Consider the following 26,627-nt stretch of genomic DNA (forward strand, 5'->3'; position numbering starts at 1 on the left):
TAACAGTGATTAAAAATGTAACAAAAATGTTTTCCCGTAGGAGGAAAGCTCTTTTGAATAAAGTTAAAATAAGAATATTTGTTTTAATATTGTGATTTTAACAAGCCATCCGATCAAATCTTAAAAGGAATGTCCTTTTCCTTTATCTGGAGCTGGAAGTGAAATAAACTGTGCCCAAAATGAAATTTTTTTTTGTATCATCTCTTTATATTTTGTGCCTTTGATTTCAAATCCGAAATTATTCGACTTAGATACTAGCTGCAGACTTGCAGTTCACTTGTCTGAAAAACAACAGGAATGGAAGTCTAGACACATACAATGTACATTATGTACAGTGCCACAGTTTTAAAAATCCTGTTCATTCAATGCGCATATGTACAGTGTAAGTCTCAAATTTTGCTGACCGTGTGTTTCTTATATATTTTTAATGCTTTCAAAATAAAATTATAGGTACAAGTGATGTACAAAGCGTGTTTAATCTAACCATATTGTCACCCACCATGGCAATATAGATAAGCAATATTTTTATGGACTCACAATCAGGCCCAGATCGACTTTTTATAATGGCTAATAGGAATATTATTTTGTGGAAAATGTTGAAAAAAAAATATAAATATATAATTTAGGAACACGCGGCTTGTAGAACTTTGAAATGGCAGTTAAAATATTTAGAGAAAGTCTGAATAAATGGGAGAAATAAATTAAGTTTTTTAAATGAGTATCTCATTAGTTCCCTGTTTGTCCATCCCATATTTTTCAGATCAGCGAACACACTCAGGTTTCCAGCTACTCAGATCATTATTCTCCTACTAGAAATACAGTACTTTGTTTTAACCTTCTTTCACCATCCAATTAAGTCTCTTAAAACCATTTTAAGTAGTGTTATTGCTTAAATGGATAACGGGGAAAAATTGAAATACGGTGGTTACTTGTAATTTGTAGAAAGTAAATACCCGTCAACACACTTTTCTTCACCATAATTTTTGATAACATGATCATTTTCCATGATTTCAAAATTTCTTTTATAAACTGAACGACGTATTTTTAATTCTTGTTTCCCTTTCAATGAACGTTCGAAGAAAATATGCGATATAAATTGTTCAGGATTCAAAATATCAAAAGATATTTTGAAGGTAACTACTTTCAGATTGTTGTCTTTACTTTCCAGACATTTTTGTATGCACTTTATTTACAAAACTTTCAATATACCGTCTGCATCATATTAAAACATTTAAATTAAGACTCATAATTAATGAATTTCTATCTTCGTAATATACAAAGATGACCATTTGGTGAATGTTCTTGAATTTTATACCAATGAAAAACACTATATTTTAACAACAGTGTAATATAAAAACAAATATTTTTTTTAATTGGTGAGATAGTTTAATAACTACTAATCAATAACCACTTTTTTCAATATATCACAGAAATGTTACGGTGCACCCAGCAGTAAATTATAAAACAACTATAAAACTCACATTCTTCTATTCATTAATATTATGCTAAAACAAGAAATGAAACCAAAATTGATATAAAAATGCTTCTTCACCGGATATAAAGAAAAAAATCATAAAAAGCAGAGTGTAAAAATGAAAACAAATGCATATAAATCATTGCATAATTAAAATAATAATAATAATAAAGTGGATTTTCTAACAGTTAGATGAGACAACTCCTGAGAACTCCCTCGTCTTGACATAGCAAGTAATAAAACGATATAAATAAATGATCACGTGTTTATCAAGGGAATTAACTCCAAATTGTGATCACAGTTACTGCCCTTGACTTCGTCGATTTCTTTAAATTGGATTTGTTTAAGCAGTCTTGGAGAAGGCATATTTGAGCTTCTATGTTTAAAACTGGAAATTCTGTGTGTAGTAAGTGGAAATTGTGAAGGCACATTCCCGTTCGCGTTAGAGGTATCGTTTAAAGAATGTCTTCGAAGGAAAGAGCGACTAATTCTGTTGTCGATGCACAGTGAGTCTGTTTTCTCACAGTTACAGATTGTCTGATTCTGGTTGTTGTTTCCTGATAAAGTGGGACTAGTCGGAGGGGACAGAACTCTTGATATTCTCTTCTTTCTAAATGATTTGTCTTCTCCTGTTAGCCAGTAAGTCAATACATCACCCTTCCCCTGCAATATCAGTGTTTTTAAATTAATAATTTTATGACGAATAGTTAAGTTGTGCTTAATTTTAAGATTGATGTATATTTTGATATTTACAAATTACAAATTAAAAGTGGTATATAATGGACAAAGACAAATTCAATAACGCAATTCTATATATATAAAAAAGAAACGGACAAATCTTTTGGTGTACTTTCAATGACATTTTCTCTGTTTGAACTATTCAATTTATATTGAAAAACTAAAACATACTTTTAAGTTTAAAACATTAAATCTTAGAAAGTAAAAAATGAATTATTGCAATATAGCCTACCTTCATTGAAACCAAGCCTCTTTCCTCTGTTTGATAACCCCCGAGCTCATCCAGTATCGTTTTACATTGACTTGAACAATGCACTTGTAGAGCTATAAAATTGAATTTAAATTCTCAATGTTTGCTTGTATGCTTTTATGAAAATGTTTTCAGGAACTTTGTTTCTTTTTGTACGTTAATATATTAAAAGCAAACTATTAATGAATAGACAGACAGCTAGACAAACAGGTATACAGAGTGCATACTTCTTTAATGATTACAATAAGGCACTAACAGTATAATACAGAGCCCTAAAAGACATACGTTCTCCATTTGATTCCATCCTTGATGCCGTATTGACAGTATCTCCAAATAAACAATATCTCGGCATCTTCAGTCCAACTACCCCCGCTACACAAGACCCTGAATGAATTCCAATCCTTAGTTTTATCGTTTCGTTTTCTCGATGACGGATCTTAAAACTTCCTATGACCTCCAGAAGATGAAGTGACATCGAGGCTATTTCGCCTGCATGCATGTTTCCATTCCTTTTTGGTAGGCCGCTTACAACCATATACGCGTCCCCGATTGTCTCTACTTTGTACACGTCATAATGCTCAATGATAGAGTCAAACAAAGTGTAAAGGTCATTCAACAGATTTACAACCTGTAAGATAAAAAACAGTCAAAAGAACTTATACTACTTACAAATGTATTTAGGCTCAGAATAGCTCGTTCTTTGGATAACTGAGAAGCACGAATATATACAGCAAAAGGATGGATTTAATTTTTTTCCATACATCAAAATAAAATATTTCATTTTAAAATATTTGTCAGACTACCTGACAGGTCGAATGCTTTGTTTAAGTAGAAAGAGGTCAGAAAAGACAACAAATAAAGGATAAATAACTAAAGCGTGTTAAAAAGTCTTAAACTTCGTACTTGGTATTAGTTTTTATGAGATTCACTAAGTGTCCACATCGGTATAGTATATTTATTAAGCTTTGCTTTACCTAGATCGACCTACCATACTGCTGTACTCTATGCACAGTCATAAAAACTTTTAAATCTTTTTTTTTTTTTTTTACTTTGTGAGAAAAATTGATTGACGCACCTGAATAGGTGTACTTTCAGACGACAAAGCCGTAAAGCCACAAATGTCACTGAAATAAATGGTCACTGAATCAAACGACTCTGCCTCTACTTCTTTTCCCATCTTCAACTGCTCTGCAACTGACCTATGGTGACAAAAGTCAGATCATGCAACCAAATTACTAGCCAGATATGAAACCAAAGTAGATTTATTATAAGTTTCTCAATCATTCCAAAGATTGAAATTAAAACAGAATCAGAGACTTTCTGTGTTTGTTTAAAAATTCTTCTAGTGTGTAGGATTTCGTCTGGATTTTTTTTCCCTACCAAACAATGCTGAAAATAACTTTTTATTAACTATTTTTCGTACAATTATGCTATTAATCTTGCATATAAAAAGACAAAATTATTCATGTCTTCTGTCAGGAAAATTTATCGGTAAACTTTATTTAGGCACGTAAAATCAGAACCTGGGGTTAAAATTTCTAATAATAGTCTCCTAAAAATGTCGACCGAGTTTCAAAGAAGTTACTTGTTTATCATTTTAGGGGGATCTTTTTACTACCCCCACACACATACTTTGGCAGCATTTGATGGAGAAGTTCCTCTGTCTTTTTCTTCTCTTCAATCAGCTGTTCCGTTCTTTCGTCAACCACAGCCTCCAGATTGTTGGCATATTTCTCCATGATGGATATCATATTGTCTAGAATGTTTGGCTTCCTTTGAAAGAGAGATACATACGTATATAAATCAAATAATTCATATTGCTGCTTCACATGAAAAGAGTAAATTTTTCATTGAATAAAATAGACGTTTAAAGTTGAACTAGGTATGTTTAATGATACATGAAATTTGCATTGAGAGAAAAATCACTTTAACATTCTCCTACTCATCCTCAATTTTAATACTCCAAGCTATTAGGTCTCCAAAGTACCGAGTAAATGTCTAAAACCGAAGCCCTTCGAGGATATCTACTAACTTTTGAAATGAGTGAAGTAATTTTGCAAGGGGTGTAAAATTACAATCAAAGGCCTGAAGGGCCTGCGAGTTGACTCGCTCGAGTCAATTGAGCTTTTTCATACATCTGGGCACCATACCTTAATATATTCAGTTTATTTTGCATCTTAAGAGATTGAATATTATATGTCTGATCCATGTTCGGTTCATAAATAAAGTGTATATTGCTTTTCCTTTATAAATACAGGTTGGAACTAATGGGCTTCCGTATTATTTTGACTGGATTCTATAATGAATTTCAGCACACTAGCTGAAGTGGTCAGTGTTATGGAATAATTAGTTTAAAGATTCCCACAGCAAATCTGGATTCTAAAAATAGATTTTCAACAACAACTAGCTGCAGCAAATGAGAGCAGCAGGTGTTTGTGTTAGGGATTATTCTAGGTCAATTATAAATAAACTTCAGATGGGAAGATTAGATCCGCCTAACATGCTTGAACATATATTCATACGCAGTAATTGTACATCGTACAGATATTGAATCAAAAATTTCTTTAAAAGCATGAAGGCATAAATAATGTTACAGTACAAAATTTTATACAGTTTTCACCTCTTAAGTTTATACAATCACTCAAACCAAAGCATTTTTTGCTAGAACTATAACACCGTATACAACGGGTAACGCGGGGGAGTCGCTAAAAAGTATGGGGGAGTCGTTTTCAACGTATGGGGGAGTAGATTTTCACCGCTTCGGAGTCGGAAGAGATGTGGGTCACGTCTTTTTTCGGTATTTATAAGATGTATTTACAAAAAACAAATATCCCACGGAAGATGGCAATAGTTAAGCTTTATTTTGGTCATTTGTCCGGCTGTCATATACGTCTAGTTTTCTCAAACACTTCGAAACTATTTGACAGTTTTCATATTTACGTTGATCGGATGGTAAAAACATGCATGATTTGTACAATCTACGGCTTGTGTAGGGATTTTCACAGTTAAAACAGCGAGAGAAAACGTTTATCTTTTAAATGCAACAACTTAAACTTGACTAGACTTTATAAAAAACAATAATTAAGACATTTTCTCCTCAGACAGTGACGGTTACGTAGGGGGGAGTCGTTTATGGGAAAGCACATCGCAGGGGGAGTCGCAAAATAAAGTCAAATGCATTGTTTGTGTTGTTTTCATCTCTTTTATACTGCCAATACCTTTTTATTTACTCGTAGATATCTATAAATCTGTGTTTGGTTATTTACTTTATAATTTGATGTTACGAAAAGAGATTTATTCTGTGGCTTTATCAGTTCCAGAAAAAAATCAACAATATAGATTGCATGAACAATTGGATTAAATATCATCGGAGCACATGTGCTTGAAGACAGGACTGTCCCCCTCAATATGTAATATGTAATCGAAGATGTGTATCACAAAAATTCAATCCACGAATTCAGGAACCCTAACTTTCGACAATGAAAGCCTTTCCATAAAAAAAAGAACAACCCGATTTATAATTTGGAAAATTTCTTGATAATATCAACAATTTTTTTAATTAGAAAAAGGCAAATCTCTGACGCGTCTGCACGCGCCATTTGACTTTTTCTTTGGGAAGGGGGTTAAATTTAACTGGTATATTCTCTCGATTAGGTTCACAAATAACATTGATAATTATTTTTTTTTTATTTATTTATCATATAAACACATCTTCAGATACAAACGAACAAGTATGTCAAATTGAGAAGATTTTGGATTTTGGATAATCTGAGGATAATACACATAGGTAAATATACAGGATGAATACTGAAGAAGGGACTGAATTGCATATTACCAAATACGCTGGAAATGTATGTCTATGATATATAAAATGAGAAGTGACAATGCAAAAATAATTAATCAGAAACTTTGAAAAGAGGAAATACGAAAATATTTCTTCTCTGTATACATTTCATTATCATGATATCCTCCCTTTCCTTTCCCCAGCTATATATACAGTTCCTCAGAATATGATACCCCCTTTACCCCTCCCTCTTTCGGAGTTCCGTGAACACATGGTTGTACCAGAATAAGTCTGAGGCAACCAGTATATTATACATTCATAGACAGGGTTCGAGGGCAACATGCGTTTTCGGACCCAAGAACCAAACTGTTTGCAGGAGACTGTTAGGCCGAAGGCAAAATGTTTTGTTCGAGGGTTCGACGAAACACATTTTGCCAGATCAGGAGAACACATTCGATCAATGTTTTGTTATACATTTTACTGTTTATTATGGTACTATTTTGATGAAATTTTTGTTAATCCTCACTGCATTTAAAGACTGTCAATTCCGTAAAGTTCTGACAGCTGACCCCGCCCACACTTTGACATAAACGGTACATTATCTCATCGAAAGGTCCAACATCTCGCTCCTCGGTCAAACAGCTTTTTATTTGACTGAAGAAAACGGTAGAAAGGTTATTCTTTTTAGTATAAATTTATATAACAATTTTTAAAAGTATAACAAAAATTACAAACAACTCACCTAAAAAATTTTGAATTTTAACAAGCAAAAAATGGGTTGTTGAAAGGAGGTAACAACAGTTTGACAATCAAATTTTATATTTTATTAACACAAATTAGCAAGTAATAGTCACTATGATTTTGGTTTATACAATGTTATATAAGCCTTATAGTTTTTTGGTAATAGACCTGCACTCATAACTTTTACCTGGTCTATTATCTGAAAAAATGTATGTTAAATTCAGCATCCGAAGGAGGTCCATTAATGTGCATCCTAAGATTTATCATCCATGCAAGTTTGCTCATTATAGGGCTCATAGTTAATTGGAAATGAAACATCATCAAAAACTAACATTTTCACTCATTCACAAAATGTAGGTCAGATTCAGCATCCGAAGCAAGCCCGTTAGTATGCATCCTTAGATGTATCATCCATGCAAGTTTGGTCATTAAAGATCTCATAAATGTAGTTACTTGGAAATGAATCATGCACCAAAAACTTTAACCTATTCACGCAACCGGAAAATGTAGGTCATAATTCATCATCTGAAACAAGCCTGGTAGTAGTATGCATCCTTAGATGTATCATCCATGCAAGTTTGGTCATCATAGGGCTTATAGTTACTTGGAAATAAAACCTACACCAAAAACTTTAACCTGTTCACTTACATGTAACCGCAAAATGCAGGTCAGAATCTGTATCAGAAGCAAGCCTGGTAGTATGCATCCTTAGATGTATCATCCATGCAAGTTGGTCAACGTAGGGCTTATAGTTACTTGGAAATGAAACCTACACCAAAAACTACACCAAAAATGTTAACTTGCTCCAAAAACATTAACCTGGTCATTCCTTGGCTGAAATTACAGCATCTGAAACTTTGAGTGGTACAATGAAACACACTAGAACCATCTTCTATTCATGACTAAACAATAAAGGACATAGAAGTACAAAGAAAACTGCTCCAAAAAACTTAACCTCTACCTGGGACGCCGACGCCGACACCGACATTGACGCCGAGATATTACATAAGTTCCCCCAACTTCGTTGAGGTGAGCTAAAAAGGTATTGGCAGTATAAAAGAGATGAAAACAACACAAACTATGCATTTGACTTTATTTTGCGACTCCCCCTGCGATGTGCTTTCCCATAAACGACTCCCCCCTACGTAACCGTCACTGTCTGAGGAGAAAATGTCTTAATTAATAATTTTTATAAAGTCTAATCAAGTTTAAGTTGTTGCATTTAAAAGATAAACGCTTTCTCTCGCTGTTTTAACTGTGAAAATCCATACACAAGCCGTAGATTGTACAAATCATGCATGTTTTTACCATCCGATCAACGTAAATATGAAAACTGTCAAATAGTTTCGAAGTGTTTGAGAAAACTAGACGTATATGACAGCCGGACAAATGACCAAAATAAAGCTTAACTATTGCCATCTTCCGTGGGATATTTGTTTTTTGTAAATACATCTTATAAATACCGAAAAAAGACGTGACCCACATCTCTTCCGACTCCGAAGCGGTGAAAATCTACTCCCCCATACGTTGAAAACGACTCCCCCATACTTTTTAGCGACTCCCCCGCGTTACCCGTTGTATACGGTGTATAATATTTGGCGTATGGATCACCTTGATGAATGCGTGATAAATTTTACAGCTCTGAAACGGCTATGTCAACAGGGAGTAGCTCGCTACGCGAGCCAACTCAAAAAATGAATCACATTTATACTAAAGCCCTACATCTTGTTCAAACTATATACATTTAAGTTATGCATATTATTGACATAAACTTATTATAACACCGTCCTACCTCTGCAACTGGTATATTTCTCATTTATCCAGCAACTACCCCTTGCATTGATCAAGAAAGGTAACCTACTAAACTAAAGATTTATTCGGTCAATGTCCTAATAAAGCCTCGTGCATGTATTCCGAAGACGTTCTAAAAGCATTGTGAGTTCAGTATATTACACTGTTTACGCAATGGCGTCTTAGTTTCCTCTGCAGAGATGTGTCTAAATTTGGGTTGAAAATAGTTCATTTTGGAGGTCAGATGTAAATTATATTTTGCAGGATAAACAAAATACATGGATGGTCATTGTCTTGAAATATAAACAACTGGTATATTTCTCATATATTAGCCACACCCTTTGACCTGATAACAACTACGTGACAAAGATCATAACCTGTTATGAAAGAAAGCATAACTCTAGATTTTACCAGCAAGGTAATCATCAACAAAACAATTGATAACTTTAAAGATTTACTACGAACTATGTTAAATGAACATTTTCAATTATGATTAAATAAATATTGATTTTCCACTCAATCCAAAGCAATAAATTTTGTCCTTTGCAACATACTTTAAGTTTGAGAAAGTAATCTTTAATATTTCAGCAACTAATCAATTATGAATTACAATTTAACACTTCTCTAGATAACAATTCTTACATTCCTCTTTGCAGTTCTTTTAGTTTTGTGCGAACTGTCTTGAAGTCAGGTCTTTTTTCAGGGTCCTGTTCCCAGCATTCTTTGATAACATCCGTCACAAACTTTGGAGTTGTGTCCAACTCTGCCAGCCGAGGGCGAAACTCTTCGTGTGTGTAATTCATTACTCTCTCAATGATTTCTTTGGAATAAAGTACTTTTGGTTTCATTCTTCATTTTCATGTAAATTATCCACAAAAAAATTCAAAGAGTAGCCATAATTACAAGAACAACGTTTTAAATATAGATTATTTGATCAAAGTTACATATTAACTAAATGTTTCTGCTCTCAAGGACTAACGAATACTATTTATCCAATCACAATGCCAAAAACCTTAATTGGAAAGACTTAATCACAAGAACAAACCTTTGGGACTTAGGTTACAATTTCCATAGGGTCCCTTCCTTCCATTTATTTCATATAAAATGATTGCAAAGGAATAGACATCGCCACTTTGCGTACCCCTTCCTTTATTTTTTAAGGGAAGTAATTCAGGTGCCGTCCACAAGAGATCTAAAACGGTCAAATAATACTTTAAAGGGGTTATCTTTCTTTTACAAACTGGAAGATTAGTTAATTTCCGACTGGATTAAAGTGAAGCAAAGATATTAATATTGAAAACGATAAATACTTCTGTAATAGGCATATTCCTCGGTTGATTCTTCTGTTCCCGCCAAAAATTCTGTTAGACCAAAGTCTGTGATTTTCACAACCCACCTACTATCTACGACGCAGTTACTTGATTTTAATTTCCCATGAGACTTAATTTCGCTCTCATGAAGATACACCATGCCCTGCAAAAATTGATTTTTTAACAGATTTATGGTACAAAAATCTCTAATCTGAATTCAAAATTAATTTCTCTGTCTGAAAATTTCCATAAAATTCCCTTCTGACACGAAAGTTATTTTCTATGTTTAATCAAATTAAGATACTAGAATATGAATTTTATAAAAGATAAATTTTCCATTCCTTGGTCCCAAATGAGCAACATATCATTCTTTAGTCTCAGTGAAAAATTATTAGAAAATTTCTTCATTTTTTCCCAATTAAGACACATTTAGAAAACTGCACGCTTCGCAATAAGTTAACTTATCCGAAATTTGTTTATGAGATAGACGATAAAAAAATATCGGAATTCCAGATAAATCGTCAAATGGATCAGTATCTTAACGTGCATCATGCACACTCAGCAAAGAACATGAGAGTTATTCGACGTATATCTAGCATTAAAAATGGCATACCCTGATAATGTCGAAGACAATAGATGCTATAAACATCAAATCCAGTTGAATGTCATCATTTTCAAGAATATCCTGTCCAATAAAAAATATGGGGAAAAAACTTAATCTTTGAAATTTTCAAGTTAGAATTAGAGTTAAAATTTGAGAAGTCTGGTTCGAAACCACTTAAAAGCCCACAAGTAAAAATACACATATCTGATACAAGGACTTCTAATTTTGCTAATTTACAAACCTGTCGACAAACAGTGTTAATTCTAATATTCTAATACACGTATACTGATGACATTAACTTAGCTCTTTTTTATCATTCCATGCTAAATCAAAGAATTTTCTTAAGCTTCTTGAAATATACCTGTAGACTTCCTTTTGGGCAGTAAGCAGTGACTATTAAAATGTATGGCGCATCAATACAGGAACCAATAAAAGGGTTAACGTTATCGTGACGAAGTTCCCTCATCTACAAAAATGGTATTGAAGTTTTAACTCTACACATTTGTGAACCAAGAGTTTTTCTATGTTCGTTAAAATGGTCAAGCAACACTAAGGAAATATTTTCTTGTATCAAATTTATATTTTGCATATTTAACGTTTACAAAAAAAAAATATTATTTTAGAATGTAGTTTGTTTTATGCTTTCCGTTTGAACTGGTATCCCCCATCAGAGAACAAACAAGTTTTATAAACATAAACGGCTTTCAAGGGTTTTGTTTATTATATTACAATTCAATTTTAAATTCATACCACTTTTAATTCCTTTTTAATGCTTCTTGTAAGTTCTACGTTTTTCTTGTTTACTTTTCTGATCGCAACAAGATTTCCCTTGTATGTCCCAACACACGTGAACAACTGTCTCGTGTCAATGTCAGACTGTGAGGTCAAAGACATAGTACTCGAAGTTCTTGTTATGTTATTCAAGCACATCTGCAAATAAAATAGCATCGTTTCTTCAGATGGTCTGGATGCTATCGTCAAAAAATTAAGAAAATTCAAAAGAAACATTAAGAAAAGAAACCTCTTATGGGAATATGGGAGAGTATTTTTTATTCGGTGAAGTTCTAAGAAAAACAACTTGACACAAAGATCAACACTAGATTGACACATTTACGACGCATCCGCTTGATTCACACGCTTCGACTTCAGATAATGGTTATTATTGATATTCCTTCAGCATTCTTCACATTGTTAGTGAACTGTCAATTCCATGCACTCAAGACTTGACTTAAAAGGCTTCCTTGATTACAGACACTTTCACGCTATCCAAGTCTCCAATCAAGGCTATATTTAAATACAATGTAACAAGATGGAAATTCGCTTCCTGATACGGGCTATATTGCATTTCTTTCATTTTATATAAATAATGCATGTTGTTCAGGTCTTGAGGGTAAATTTAGTATTGAATTTTTTTTTCGAAAAGAAAATCATCGTTATAAGCAAGGAGCAGCCGAGTTTGACATGGTTTTGGAGTGATAAAAATGTTCAGTTATCCTCAACCATATTGTGCTTGTATTGAATGACTATTTACTTTTTTCGGTATTTGAGGGGTTTTTTTATCAAGATCCTCCAAATATTTTTGGTCAGCAAAATGCATGTCATGTGATAATTTATACATCAAAAATCGTCAAGTTATGTTTACCATGGATTGGTACTATTGCTCTAAATCATATGGTTTCATATTCAAACTATACTGTCAAACGTACATGTTATTATATATATAACTGCAATGTACTTTTGGAGGTATTTACCATCAACCCCGGGTCTGCATAGTCTATTGTCAAATCTTTGTAGTCAATCTTCCACAGAAGGCTGGCTAATTCTTGTTCATACCTCCAATTTCTGTAATATGTACAATATTCAGATATTATTACTATTTTATTATAGTATTGCATATATTGATGACATAAAATATCAATATTATCTTTCCATCCCCAGTTATCCTTGTACTAAATTATCAATATCCTCACATAAAACAATTGAAGTTCCGGGTAATCTTTATTTCATTTGTTTCACTCAGGTTTTTGAAGTTGAATATTGTTTCATTATATACTCACAAATATCGTCATATTCTAATAAGCCATGCTCATTGTAATTTTAAAAGATTTAACTTACGGTATATTTAGCTGTCAACTATCATTGAAAAAAATCATATATTTTAGTTTTAAAATTTTATCATTTTGTATATCTTTATAGAGCTCTCCTTTTAAAGGAGATTGAAATAGTCTAAAAATGTACCCCCAAGCCTCGTTAAAAGTACATTATATTGTATAATAAAGATAAGATTATGTATCATGTAAACTGGCTTATACTTTCTTATAGTTTCAGACCTCTTCTTTAGCTTCAAAGTGAATATCTATATTTTTGATTTTCTTTAATTATACACAATAACTAACTTAAATTCTTAATACATGTATCACTAAAACATGTATTCAATACAGTGATATTTGTTTTTGTTACGTTATACATATGATACATTACATAAATATACATGTAATACTAAACCTTGACTTGGATTTTGAATTTTTTTCATGTCTAAAATCATAAAATGTTGTATGACGCCATGTGAAGATGGGTGATTTTTTTTCTCTTATATGTTATACATAAAACAAGAAGCTGCTTTACAATTAAAAGTTCCTATGACCCAAGACTTCTTCCAAGCAAATTTTTTATTGTGTTATCAAAATTCCACGTTATATTTTGTATTAGCAAATCATTTGAACAACTTTTTCTATCGTTTTTCGGTCAACTTTTGTTCAGCATTTATAGAAGTGAATACAAGCAATGTCGAACTAAAATTATTGATTTTAAAACTTGTGAAGGATAAAGACACTGACCTATAAAAAAGCGTCCCGATAATGATAACTATTAACAGAATACCTCCAGTTACACCAACTCCAATTTCTAATGTATAATCTGAAAGAAGACATAACTTTTACGATTACAATTTTGCAATTATAAATGTTGCACTAATTTTTAATATTTCTAAGCAGAAAAATTAATTAGCGTTCCATAAAAGTCAATGAAAGAGAAAAAGAAACGTCTTTTATTAAAAAAAAATGTTTTGAAAAGGCAGAACTGAATAAATGGCTGTGACCTACTTTTGGGTTCTATACAATATTCACCACTGTAACCACATGCGGGCTCGTCCACTGGAATCTGTCCGCCTGGCCATGCAATGCTTCTACCCTCGTATAATTCGAAGTCCTAAATCAGACAAAACGATTTAAATATATGCATATACATCGAAATTTATTTAATTAATCTGTTTGATAAAGTTTTATTTGAAAAAATGAGATTTAAAAAAAAATCTTTATATGAAATGGCCTGTGAAGGACACAGTTTTGGCCATTTGAGTTTTTTCCAGTAATTCAGCTTTCAAAATTCAGTCGATATACTCTATGCATATAATCTGTTAATTTAGAAACATTTCACAAATACTTCCATTCAAATCTAAAAGATTAAGAAAACAAAGTTTTAAGTTGCAGGCTTATATTTTTTACATTTCGAGCAAAATTTACTTACAGTGTATTTGACCCAAAATAGTCAAGTTACACATGAGTATACTGAATTAGAGAAATGTATTTGGATCCAATTTATTCTAGTAATTTATAATATTCGTGTACATACTGGCATTTCATCGGAGGTCTGTCTGAAAACCCCCACAGGGTAGAGTCCCCAGATGGATTTTTCGCTTCTGAGGGCTAGAAGTGTAAAATTCCCCTCAGAGTCTCCTCGCTGGTTTATTTTCGTTGTAAAACCCATGGCACCTAAGAAAAATTTCGATTTTATATGTACACTTACAAAGCATATTCAATTAATTTGAATTTCGCATCAAATATGGCAATTAATCATTGCATTCCTCATCTCCGTGATTATTTGGCTAGTATTTTTCTCATTTATTACTCTATTCTATTCTGGTGTTTTTAGAGCTATATTCTCAAATATAAAAAAAAATTCTGATAATAACCATAAATCACCAAGGCAAAACAAGGAGAAGAAATATTCTTCTAGAAATGTGGTCTCTTAAGGGACAGTTATGGACAATCATATCAATTTTCATGTCTCACACCTAAATAAGTGAGTATTCCATTTACAGGGAGATGAATAGCGCGTATTTGCATATCTGTCGAAATTGAATTCGCCACAGATTTAAGGAACACACACACACGTATTATGGCAATGAAGGCACAGGGAAAGAAATATCAAACTTAAAGATATAACTTACAGCTTTAAGATTTATATGATGTACATAACTTTGTAAATTGCCAAGGCAGTTTTGATTACATTATAATAAAGTCAGGCACTTTGACTTAAAATTTAAACGAAAGTTAAATGCTGTGTAATAAATTTCAATTACAGGAAATGATAAATTATTTGAAACTTCCAATTACTTAATATCAATTACGTGAGTTAAACCAATTTAATATGTCTTCATACATGAAAATTGTCGGGAAAGATAGTCAGAAAAAAAAACATTTGTCTCTTTTTCTTGTAGAAATTTGATATTTATTGATATTATATATTGCATAACACCAGGAACATCAGGGAATTTAAATCGGTTTTAAAACAATAACTTTTTTATCATTGAGTTTCGTTAAGAATTTTTTTTTAGATGGTTCCTATTACATGAAATGATTATTACGAAAGAGTAAAAAAAAATACGTTTATTTTCCAATATTTGATCAAATCAACATGTACATGTATTTATATCAAATAGCAAATGATGTACTTGTATTTTACTTTTTGTATTTTACTTATTGTATTATTAATTAATTGTCATTTGAAACATATTTTAATGAGTCAATCCTAACGCTCTCAAAATTTTAAAAAAATCCATTTATTAATAATTTTTCATTTTCAAACAATTTACATTTTGTTTACATCTGTGTAAAAATTTTACAGTTTACGAAGAGATTTATTATATTCTTAATTTATTTGGCTTTAAGCTTTACTTTTATAGGTGGTGTTGATGAGATTTTCTATTATCTTTGTTCCGTTTCTGATGTCTCCTCCTTGTTCTAGAATTTTATGTGCAGATCTTGCATAGAGCCAAACCGCATCGTACAGGTAGGCTGCTTCTGTTCTTAGCTGCAATAAATGCAGAAAAGTGTAATACATTCTTTAATGAAAAGTTATCAGATTGTTGACACAGTAATTTAGTATAACTTCTTTACTAATTGTAATGATTAATAATATTATGCTGTATAGTTGGCCTTCATTATCTCGAACAAGGATATCTCGAATACTGTGGATATATCGAAATCACTTGGAATTCCCAAGTATAATCTCTTCCTTAATGTATTTTAAATTTTGGGGGACTCGAATCCATGGATTTCTCAAAGATTTTCCCTCGATTGCATCCATTTCGAGATAAGGAAGTATATCCGTTTGTTCTAGATAATCTTATTCTCTCAACCGACCAAAAAGAAGTATATCTTGTAGCATTCTTCGTATTATTAAACTTACCCGTTTTTCAATTGTCATGTTGAACTTGAAAGGGGTCTGAAAACTGAATGGCGGTCTTTCAAGGTATTTATTAACTATTTTTTTGAATTCTTCATATTCGTCATAAATTGGTGGAGATTCTACGATGCCTATGAAATACTTGAATGCCTCCAGTCGATCTTTTGTATGATCCTTCCCTCTGTCCGTATCTATTAATTCTGCAGAAACATAATGGAACACGTTTATTTGCATTCATGCCGATACAGAAATATTTACGGGATGTTGAACCAATTTAATGTCTAATAAAAACACCAATGGTCCATCACATTTGCATAACAACCACATATATTTTCTGTCCAAGACCACTTATCTTAAAACTAAAGAGGAAATGCGGATTAGAGAGTAAAGGTAAATTGAGGATCCTGTCAGACATGTGATTTACATTTTAGATGGTTGTTGGTATTGTTACAAGACGATATTTGATGTTTCTAAACACATTATCTCCCTGGGAAAATGTTCTTAGCTTTCATCTCTCTCATTTATAAATTATACTTAAAAATCACTGAACCCGTGAATCTAAAAGAAACTGGAAAGGTTATTTTATGATAGTTTTTCGTGTAGATGTCATTTGATTTGACATTGTGACTGCACACCAGTAGATTGTATTATGATACTCGATTTCAACTACTCTGCTTGAAAGAATTAAACCAAAATATTCAAGATGCATTAGCTGAGAGCATTTTCAGGGAAATCGTTTGATTAGATTTGCATTTTTAGAGACATTTTCTTCATCCAAAGAAAATGTCAGCAAACTGCAATACTACTTTTCCACATGATAATGCCTCACGTGATTATTGGTCTGTTTGGTGCCACTCTTACGATTTTATATTCTGTATACATTGCAATTTTCAACCCGTTTTATTTTCATCCCTTTCGCTCTCATAACATGTGGACGATTTCAAATGCGGCGAATACAAGGAAGATGATATTATCTTTTTCATGCAAGTATGTTCAGGCTAATAATATTGTTTGAAAAAGTGAAAGGGTGAAAATAAACCTGTATTCTTCTTATGTATTATAATTTTATCTCAATTTAGAAATATGAACAATTAATTTCTTATATTTTTATAATATTTTCTGACAAAGAGAAATTAAACAATACAAAAAGGTATTATCACCAAAAAATTACCTTTGATGTATGCATCAGGAGTAATGGTATCACTGTCCGACAAACACACCCCGACAACAAAATATTCTCCCGTGTCCAAAAGTCCAAGTTCATATAAATGGTCCATCAACCCTATAAACTCGTAGTACTGGGCTAGAACTACATAGACTGGAATCAGAGAAAACAATGGCTTAAAAATTCTTATAACATCTGCTGTTTTGATTTTACTAATTGCATCTTCTCGGGCCTTTTCGGCGAAATGGAAAACAGACAACTTGCGTGAAAGGCCCAAGAAGATGCTTTTTTGAACAAAAACAAAATGCAATATATAATTATCATAATTTGACAAACCAAATGCCTCATATTCTGTCTCTCTTCTTTCTTTTCCTTAATAAAATTAAAATACTTATGTGATTTACAGTATTTCAAAAAAGGGAGCTTACTGCGGGTCTTCATTCTTGTTTGCGCTACTATACTGGTAAATGGGTTTTCGGTTTCTCCGTGGAAGTAGGGATATCTATAACTCATCTTGTAGGTGATTTTTATTTTTTCTCTTTTCAACAGCTGTAAAAGAAAGTTTTAAAATATAATTTCTTGGAATAAAGGTACAAATTAAGTCGTAAAGTAATTCTGCACTTCGAAGTAAAGGATGTGTTTGGCGAAAATGGGTAAATTCTAATATCTAGGAAAAGAACGTAAAATGATTTTAAATCAAAAAGTACTTAGCTATCTAAATTTAAATTTTTCTGTCATATTAACCGGCCATTTTCAGCAGGGCTCATTGGTCAATAATCAATACCATTTTTTATAGTTCTGTATTGTTTTAATTGTAAATGGATTACATACACTTTCAATGGTGGCCACGGTGTCAGGTAAACCATTCTCCTGGTTTGCAGTGTGTATGAAAGTTATCTTCTTCCAGTTATATTTCTTCAAAATGCAGACGACACTTGCCGATATTTGTGACGCAGTCGGTTTTGTTCTGGCAAAGGTTGGGTACTTGACCTTGTTACTGACGTCATCTGCTACACAAAACTAAAATAAAGATTAAAAGAAGGATTAAAATGGTTGTGACAGTTAATGAAATATTTTGGGGGGAAATTAATTTACTAAAAGGAATGAAGTTATAAATCAACAAATATTTACACAGATCGGCTAAAAATTGTAAACATTTATCATGTGCAGTATATAGTTTATCGGTTGAAATATTAATGCAAGAGAATCATTAATATACTAGTTTTTTTTATTGTTAAAACACATATTTTTAATACCTGTGTTATAAAATCTTAAGTAGACCTGTAGCAAAAATTTGGTAACATATGTTCTGTGTTTATCCCGTGGGTAAAAATGACATAAAAAATAAAATTGTGACACGCATTAAAAAGTACGTACAGAATTGAAACGTAAATAAAGGATGTGTTCAGATGCAAACAATAAGGTTTTTAAGTCTTCAAAGGGATGACATTGTTAAAAATATACTCGATTGCAATGTTTAAAAATCATTTCTTTCAATGATGTTGAATTTTAAAACAGTGAAGGATTTTAGATTACAAGAAAGAAGAAAGTGTTGTCAAAATTACTTTGCATTTTTTATCTAATACATGAGCTTCATATTGATGGTTGCTGCATGAATTGAAGAAGAATGGTCCATTTTATGAAAAGATCAAAACATAAACATTTTATCTATTAATACATGACAACATTGTTTTAAATTTCACTCTTTTCCGAAGTATGTGAATGCCTGCATATAGCTCTCCCGTAGTTTGATAATCAATGATGCGATAAATGTTGACTTTTTGACATCATAGATGTCGGTAAAGATCAAGTCATTGAATCGATAATTTTTCCTTGGTTATTACTTTCTCTTTATTCATTAATTCTATATACCATCTGATGGGACCTCGTCTTCTAGTATGTGGATACCGGAGACGTCATTTAATATTAAAGTAACAATGTCATCTTCATGTTCTCACACGACAAAGAAACATAAAAACAAGATCCTTAGTCAGCCCCGGAGAATTGCTCGGATCCAAAACAGATTATATGCACTTCTATGACTTCTATGACTTTCTTTCCTCCTAAGAGACGGTCTGAGCGTTTGATCTTATTACAGTATCAGTTCCTCCAGGCCATGTTTTCCTTCACCTTTAAGTAATATTTATGTTTTTTGTCATTTATCTGTGCTAAGGAACTCGTCCGGGTTCTTGTATGAACATATTGTAGCTTGCTGATAATTGCTCAATTTACATTCTTTTTTTTTGAAAATGTAAATTTATTTTTTATTTATTTATTTATCCCAAAAAAATTATAGTTTAAAGACCAGTTCGTTACAATAACATTGTACGTATGTTTGTAATTAAGTAATTGGAAAACATGTATATCTGTGGTTAGTGTTTTATTTTTCACTGTTTTCGCAAAAGCGTTGATGGATTCTTTGAATTCCACTCATGCCTTCATTCCATGACTGTATTTATTTTCTCTTATATTTCATTCTTTTGAAAATATTTTTCTTCAAAAAGTCGATAAACTTTTATTTAGTTTAACCCCCCCCTTTCCTTAAAGAAATTACTGTCCACCTGAATGATAGATGCAAGTTTTTTCAAGTTTTCAATGATAAAGAGAAGAAAAATTCTATAATTTCAATTTTAAATAAAAATTCAATCAATCATTTTTAACTGACAAGTGAAAGAAGAGGGAAAAGCGAGTGCTTTAAAAATAGTTTTTATTTATGATCGTCGAATGATAAGATAATAGCCCACTTAAAATGAATATTAAAAATATATATTCCAAGTACAAAAAGGAAAAATATTTGCCACTAAAAATATAGAGTTCTGATGTTATCTCGAAAAACAACACTCCAAATGATACATGGTGGTCTCTATATTGTCGAAAGAATTTAGCTAATGGCACGTGATGACAGTTAAACGTGTGTTTTTGTCAGCACACAGTTGCAATTTTCTAATTCGTCGACGGAAGTCAATTTTTTTTCTCTCCAATCCAACCAGAGAATGTTCAACCTCTCATTCAGATGTGGTGGTACGCATAGTCGTATCATTCCCACAATGACGGAGTTTGCTTCTACCATTTCCCGTTTTGGGGATTTGTAATCTCTTCACATTAACGACACAATTTTCTACTTTGCAAATTGCTGAAAATCGCTAAAAACTTCAGTAATTTGTAATTTAAGCCACTAATCTAGGATCATTCGTAAGATAATTTACACAAAATTTTATGAGAAATATTACTCCATTCACCAGCTGATGGCGATTGAGCTTCACGCACAAAGCCTTAGAGGTCCTTTCACATGTAGAGACATTGAACGTTGATCCCATCCACCCCATCCCAACCCTTTTGCAGCATCTATTAGATTCTAAAATAGTTTCGAAACAACATTTTGTTTTACGCCATATCTTTTATATATTTTATGATGAAAATTTCCATTACGAGTTTGTTTGTTGTTTAAAATCCCTCTAAAAAAATTTTCATTTATAGGGAGACGTCAATATTTGTCGGTGAAAAAAACTGCAAATTTAAACCTATACTCGGCACTCAGGGCCATCGAACAGTGCAGTAAGGGATCTTTTTTTTGTGCCATCACCTACTGCGACATCGGTTTATACGGTCTCATTCGAAGAACCGGTGTCCATTTATAAAGCTTTCTTCGCGACTCTAGAGCAGACACTCTAGCCACTGCGTCACGCAGACGAAACTTTTTGTAGTACTGAGATTCTCCCTAATTCCATATAATCATACTAAGAGGTAGTAGGGGAATGAAATTCGAAGAAATGTTTACAAGAAAAAAACCTATCTTAGAAATCTTGTAAATCTATACATCTCATAGACAGTATTGATTCATTCAAGTATAATAAAACTGTCATTAATGTTTTTCCATCAGAATTTTTTGTAAATCCTATTTGCGCCAAAAACTGATGAAGTTTCTTGATAACTAATAAGTTCATACACTTTGTCAAAACAATAGCTCTCTAACGAACGTCAAATTTGATGAATGATCATTACATTTCCGCTGCTTAAAGATACGGTAAACCTTATCAAGCTGTTGCTGACGAAAAGTGATCTAGAATATCACTGATGATTACAGTAATTATCCGTTCATATCCGAAAACCAGAATTTGCAACCATTACTCAGGAAATGTGAGTATACAGATGACAATTATTGTATTATATACAGATTTTTTGCTACTTCTCCTGACCTCTAGCTATTTATGCGTAGAGTGTATGTTTTGGCTTCAGGGTTTTTTTTCCTGCTGATTAAATTGAAAAATGTAGTTAAACTGTAAAAACAAGGTGTGAAGGCCAGAAAATTTCATTTAACATCAATGGAAATATACAGTTTGTTGGTGTTTTCAAAGAATTGCTGAAAGCAACATGACAAGCAGAATGTCCAAACCTGTCCATTCGTCTAATATTTAGAATTTCATATGTATAAACCTATTTCTTATCCGCAACTTGTATAACTATTATACCATTGAAAGAAATTTATCGAGATTTTTACAGAATCACTGTTACATGGTGCCAGTGTGTACCTCCTATTTTACTTTTTGATCCGACACAAATTCTTGGTTTCCCATATAGCAATACATTGGTACTGCTATTCTTTCTAAAATATTGAAGGAACCCATCTCTTATTCGCAACTCCTCCTTAACCACTGAATAAAAATGATACTTTCGCAGATTCTTTATTACATAATGCCATTTTGCACCTTCTATTTTACTTTTTGATATGACACTTATTTCGTGTCTCCCAGAGCAATACATGGATTTTGCAATTATTATCACATGGGATACAGGAGTACTAGTAATATTTCGTGAGCAGTGCTCACAATACATCTAGTTTTTTTATCAAATTGTACATGTATTGAGATTGGTGGCCGATAATATACACAGTCTGTATACGCTTATTCGATCGTTGTCAAATATCTATATATTTGGATAGTATTTTTCATTTTCTAACATGCATGTGCACATACAGAATTATTGAATTATTGAATTAAATACAGAGAATGCAAATGATACAATTCTTCCCTTGTTATGATCCTGCTGTATCATTATACATGTACTCCGAAGATACTAGTATTAGAACAGATGCTTTAAACCTGCATGATAAGTGTGAAGTGACATCCATGCACAAAGTACATTCATTGCCTTTCTCATGTTTGCATTGTGTATTCATCAATATATCTACAGATTTCTTTTAGATGTTGATGATGAGTGTAATACCGGTAATAAGGCCACATCAATTTAATTTTTTGTTCCTTGGACATCTGATGAAATAAAGAACGAGGGCACGACAAGAATAAAGGTCGAAGCAAATTGTATTTTTGCTGAGAAACGAGTCTCTTTAAAGAAGTGTTTTATCAGGAAATATTTATTTTGATTAACGTTTACTAAGTATATATCAATTTATAACTTCATAAGCAAGCTATTAAGGACACAAGCATTAACACTGACGCAGGTTTCCTGCTGAAAATTATATTTCACAAAAGAAAAAAATTAAAAATCCACTTGTTTTTCGACCAGCCAGTTGGACTCGAAATGGAAAAATCCATATCTAAACAGGAAACTCAATAAAATAAGGATTTGGCTATTTCATATAAAAATTGCATTTCTTTGGACATCTCCAAATAAAAGATAAATTGGATACTGGATGAAATCTTTGTGGAGTATGGGAAATTTAAGAAGATATAATGTGACAGTCAGGCGGACGGACAAACCGAGCACCAACAACGGAAGTACGCCATGTTGTGACGTTGTACAGAGTCACCTTAACGAAATAAATTCTTTGTAAGGACAAACAGTACGCAGTATGTGATTTGTCTTCGGATTTCTTGTTCTTAATGAAAATGAAATCGAATATAGAATCAGTCAGAGAGAAAAGCTTTGTTGGGGTTAATTAATATTAACTTATTGACGTAGAAAATTTTCTTTTATCCACAGGTTAAATCAATTCCTAGGAAATCAATTCCTAGGAAGGCATAACTTTCTTCATATTAGGCCTTAATCGCTTTGTTTATCAGTGTGGTCTAAAAGAAAGTCTAATTCTCTTTTGTCAAAAATCAAAAAAAAAATAAATAAATAAATAATTCAGCAGCTCATATACATATACCCGCGTTATGTCGAGAAAATTTCCAAGCATTTTTTTTTTTCTTTTTATAACTATTTATCTGGATCCTGGGTAAAATTATTTTCCGCTGGATGCTCGTCGTTTGCTTTGATTACTGAGCTCGATAATGATTTGCTTTCTACTAGTAATTCTTTGAAGCAATTAGACTTTTTTAATGTTTTTTTTTTGACAGAAGTTATATATAATTTTTTTTACTACAGCCCCTCCATTTACTGAAAAGATTGTGTATATGCGTGGAAATGAAGAAAAGTTCGTATAGGTCTTAATGGTGATAGGAAATATGATGATAAAGAAAGGAAGACTTTTTTCCTCTTTTTGTTCTACCTCATCAATAGTTCAAAATATGTCTTTGACAGTAAACGTTTTCTCGTGATTCAGGGGGTTTTATACAAGAAACCCAGAGTTTTTCCTTTACATGCATTTTATACAACGGATTATAACTATTAGCCTTGAAGTTCAAAGCATATCAGCAAGAGAATAACCTAAAAACATGTTACTGAGCAATCTACAGCAGCTTGTAAACGAACATTGGGTCCCCTTTCATTAAAACTAAGAAAGGTTTTATCCCATTGTGTGTTGAAACTTGTGTTTTTAACATATCGATACATATAGACGGAGAGGAAATTCTGACAATTATATGGATGAGATTTTTTATATTCCAAGATTTGATTTTTTGACATAAAAATTGCGTCCAGACTTTAATTTTTAATGGTTTTTTTTAATCTAATTGTATCCAAGCGCGGATGAGTTCGTACCGTTGATTAAGAATAATCTCATTGGGAGAAGTCAATATTAAATGACCGTTTCAGTTTTTTGCAATAAGAAAGATTTTTAAAATCTTTAAAAGACTTTTTAATTTCCTTATTATTTAAAAATAAAATATTTATTAGTTTATGTAGTAGTATATTTTCTCTTCAAAAGTGCCAAAACCTTACCCGTACATTACATGATATATATACGGCATGTAGACTAAAAAAATTCCAGGGAAAACATCGGTAGACCGTACACAACAAAAAAAAATTAACAGATAACTTTCATGTAGTATATGTACACATTAAACTGACGCTATTTATACCCCGTGAAGAAAAATTTACAGACATACGTTATTTTAAGCTGCCTTTTTTCTATTTGAAATGGTATTGTTAATATACTAAAATGTTAAGATGAAATGCAGTCATAAAATATCTAAAGTTATGTTTATGTTTAAAGGAAACTGCTTTTGGCCGAGCCAAATGCACGAAAATACTCCCCGTTAACATGCAATATTGTAATCGTTTAACACTTGCATGAATTTCACAACTGCAATCTTTCCTGTTTGCAACTTTTACATAAATGATATTCCTATTCCGTGAAAAAAATTCTTCCCTAAAAATAAGAAGTACTTATAATGTAATAAACATGCATAAAAATTTTTCTTGAAAATCAAAATGCAAAAATAAAAAAATTGTGAAAACCTATTTGAAACAGATTTTTCTTCATTTTACAAAACTATACACTCTAGTTTAAATTTGATTGTTTGGTTGGTTGATTGCATAATTATTGTTTAATGTCCCTCTCGAGAATTTTCCACTCATATGGAGACGCCGATACTTGCCTATGGAGAGCTACAAATTTTTTCCTATACTCGGCACTCCTGGCGATTGAGCTGTGGAGGATCTTTTTCGTGCCAGCACCTACTGCGACACGGGACCACGGTTTATACGGACTCATCTGAAGGACCGGACTGCACGTTCCACGGTAGAATTTGAACACGCGACGTAAGAATCAACTCCTTACTTCGGGAATCTAGAGCAGACACTCTAACCACTGCGCGAAGCGGGCGACTCTTGAATTAGAATAAGGTTTGACTCAATCCCACACCTTGTCCAACATCCACCTTACCCCGCTCCATAAATGGATTAAAGTCGTAACAATAAAGAAAATTTGATAGTCTTTAATAGGCCTATCCTCTTTTCTTTGAATATGTGGTCGCCCGCGTGGCGCAGAGGTTAGAGCGTCTGCTCTGGAGTCACTAGGTAGGGAGTTGATCCTTACGTCGCGGATTCGAATCCCACTGTGGGACGTGGAGACCGGTCTTTCGGATGAGAATGTATAAACCGAGGTCCTGTGTCGCAGTAAGTGTTACCACGAAAAAGATCCCTCACTGCTCAATGGCCCGTGTGCTGAGCATATGGGACAAGATTGCAGCTTTCCACCGGCAACTGATGGTGTCTCCATAAGAGTGAAAAATTTTCGAGAGGGACGTCAATCAACATATAATCAATTCTTGGATTCTTGAATTCCCCCTACCTCTCCTTGAATATATATAGTATGTACTATCTCTCCCCCCACCATCCCACTCTGAAAAAGCATCCTAAGGTTTCAAACAAAAATAATGAACACTTACGTAAGAGATCATGGGTAAATTAAAGGAAGCCGCTATCCTTCCTTCGTGAACGCACGTCTCCTGCGGACCGATGTAAACCGAAATATTCTGGTCAATCAGCTCCACGGTTTCTTTGATGCTGTAAATTTCTCGTGAGTAGGTTTCAGCCACAACGAATTCCAGGGTATGATTTGGGAGTATGGTCGAGTCATTATTTATCTGATCCTTAGCATAAGTTATCGCCCCTGAAATCCTTTGACCGTGCCGACTACTAAATCTAGAATTGTCTCCCTTCGTTCTGGATCCAGTAATATATCCCATACGGATAACATTTGTAAGATTTGAAGCACTCAGAGCATAAACAAAACATATAAGTAAAAGATGTAAGTATTGTATAGTATACAAATCCATTATTACGCTGTGTAGATTTAAAACATCCTTAATTAAGGAAAAGCTTTATTCTCCAACACAATAAGAATTGACGAAGATCTTAATAGATAAATCCCAATGTCAATAAGGCGAATAACATTTTGATACAGGCACTTACGATGAATTTCGTGCACAACTGGAAATGTTGAACACCGTGTCTGTAATTTTACACCGGTTAAAGTAGTTGAGGTGATTTAGTCGGGACATCTCGTCTGGAAAGATAAACAAAATAACTATTTTGCAGAAAAAATATTTGAACCCTTTAAGCCCGAGAAAACTTATACAAAGTGGCACACATAAACAAGATTAAAGCCGGGGACACAAGTAGGTAAGAAAATTTCCATAACAATGCAAGAAAACAATTACATATGCACAGTTAAAGG

The 26,627-nt window shown here is 32.7% G+C and overlaps 1 protein-coding gene across 1 annotated transcript; it reads right to left on the bottom strand.

Moving 5' to 3' along the window:
- Positions 1-1,370: 1,370 nt before the first annotated feature.
- Positions 1,371-26,627, bottom strand: LOC134250298 (receptor-type guanylate cyclase Gyc76C-like). Its single transcript, XM_062732653.1, has 22 exons — positions 26,611-26,627; positions 25,837-26,456; positions 18,155-18,343; positions 17,752-17,872; positions 17,330-17,476; positions 16,162-16,358; positions 15,648-15,783; positions 14,323-14,462; positions 13,794-13,899; positions 13,530-13,608; positions 12,444-12,534; positions 11,443-11,622; positions 11,054-11,158; positions 10,702-10,773; positions 10,089-10,251; positions 9,824-9,970; positions 9,421-9,598; positions 4,095-4,235; positions 3,538-3,661; positions 2,748-3,090; positions 2,445-2,536; positions 1,371-2,137 (listed from the first exon to the last, which is right to left on the bottom strand). Exons 2-22 carry the CDS (start codon positions 26,224-26,226, stop codon positions 1,733-1,735), a joined length of 3,546 nt encoding a protein of 1,181 aa, XP_062588637.1. The 5' UTR covers positions 26,227-26,456; positions 26,611-26,627; the 3' UTR covers positions 1,371-1,732.

This window comes from Saccostrea cucullata, unplaced genomic scaffold (assembly GCF_032062105.1).
Source record: "Saccostrea cucullata isolate Sc308-1 unplaced genomic scaffold, CSIRO_AGI_Scuc_v1 ctg473, whole genome shotgun sequence".
Classification (NCBI taxonomy): Eukaryota; Metazoa; Mollusca; class Bivalvia; order Ostreida; family Ostreidae; genus Saccostrea; species Saccostrea cuccullata.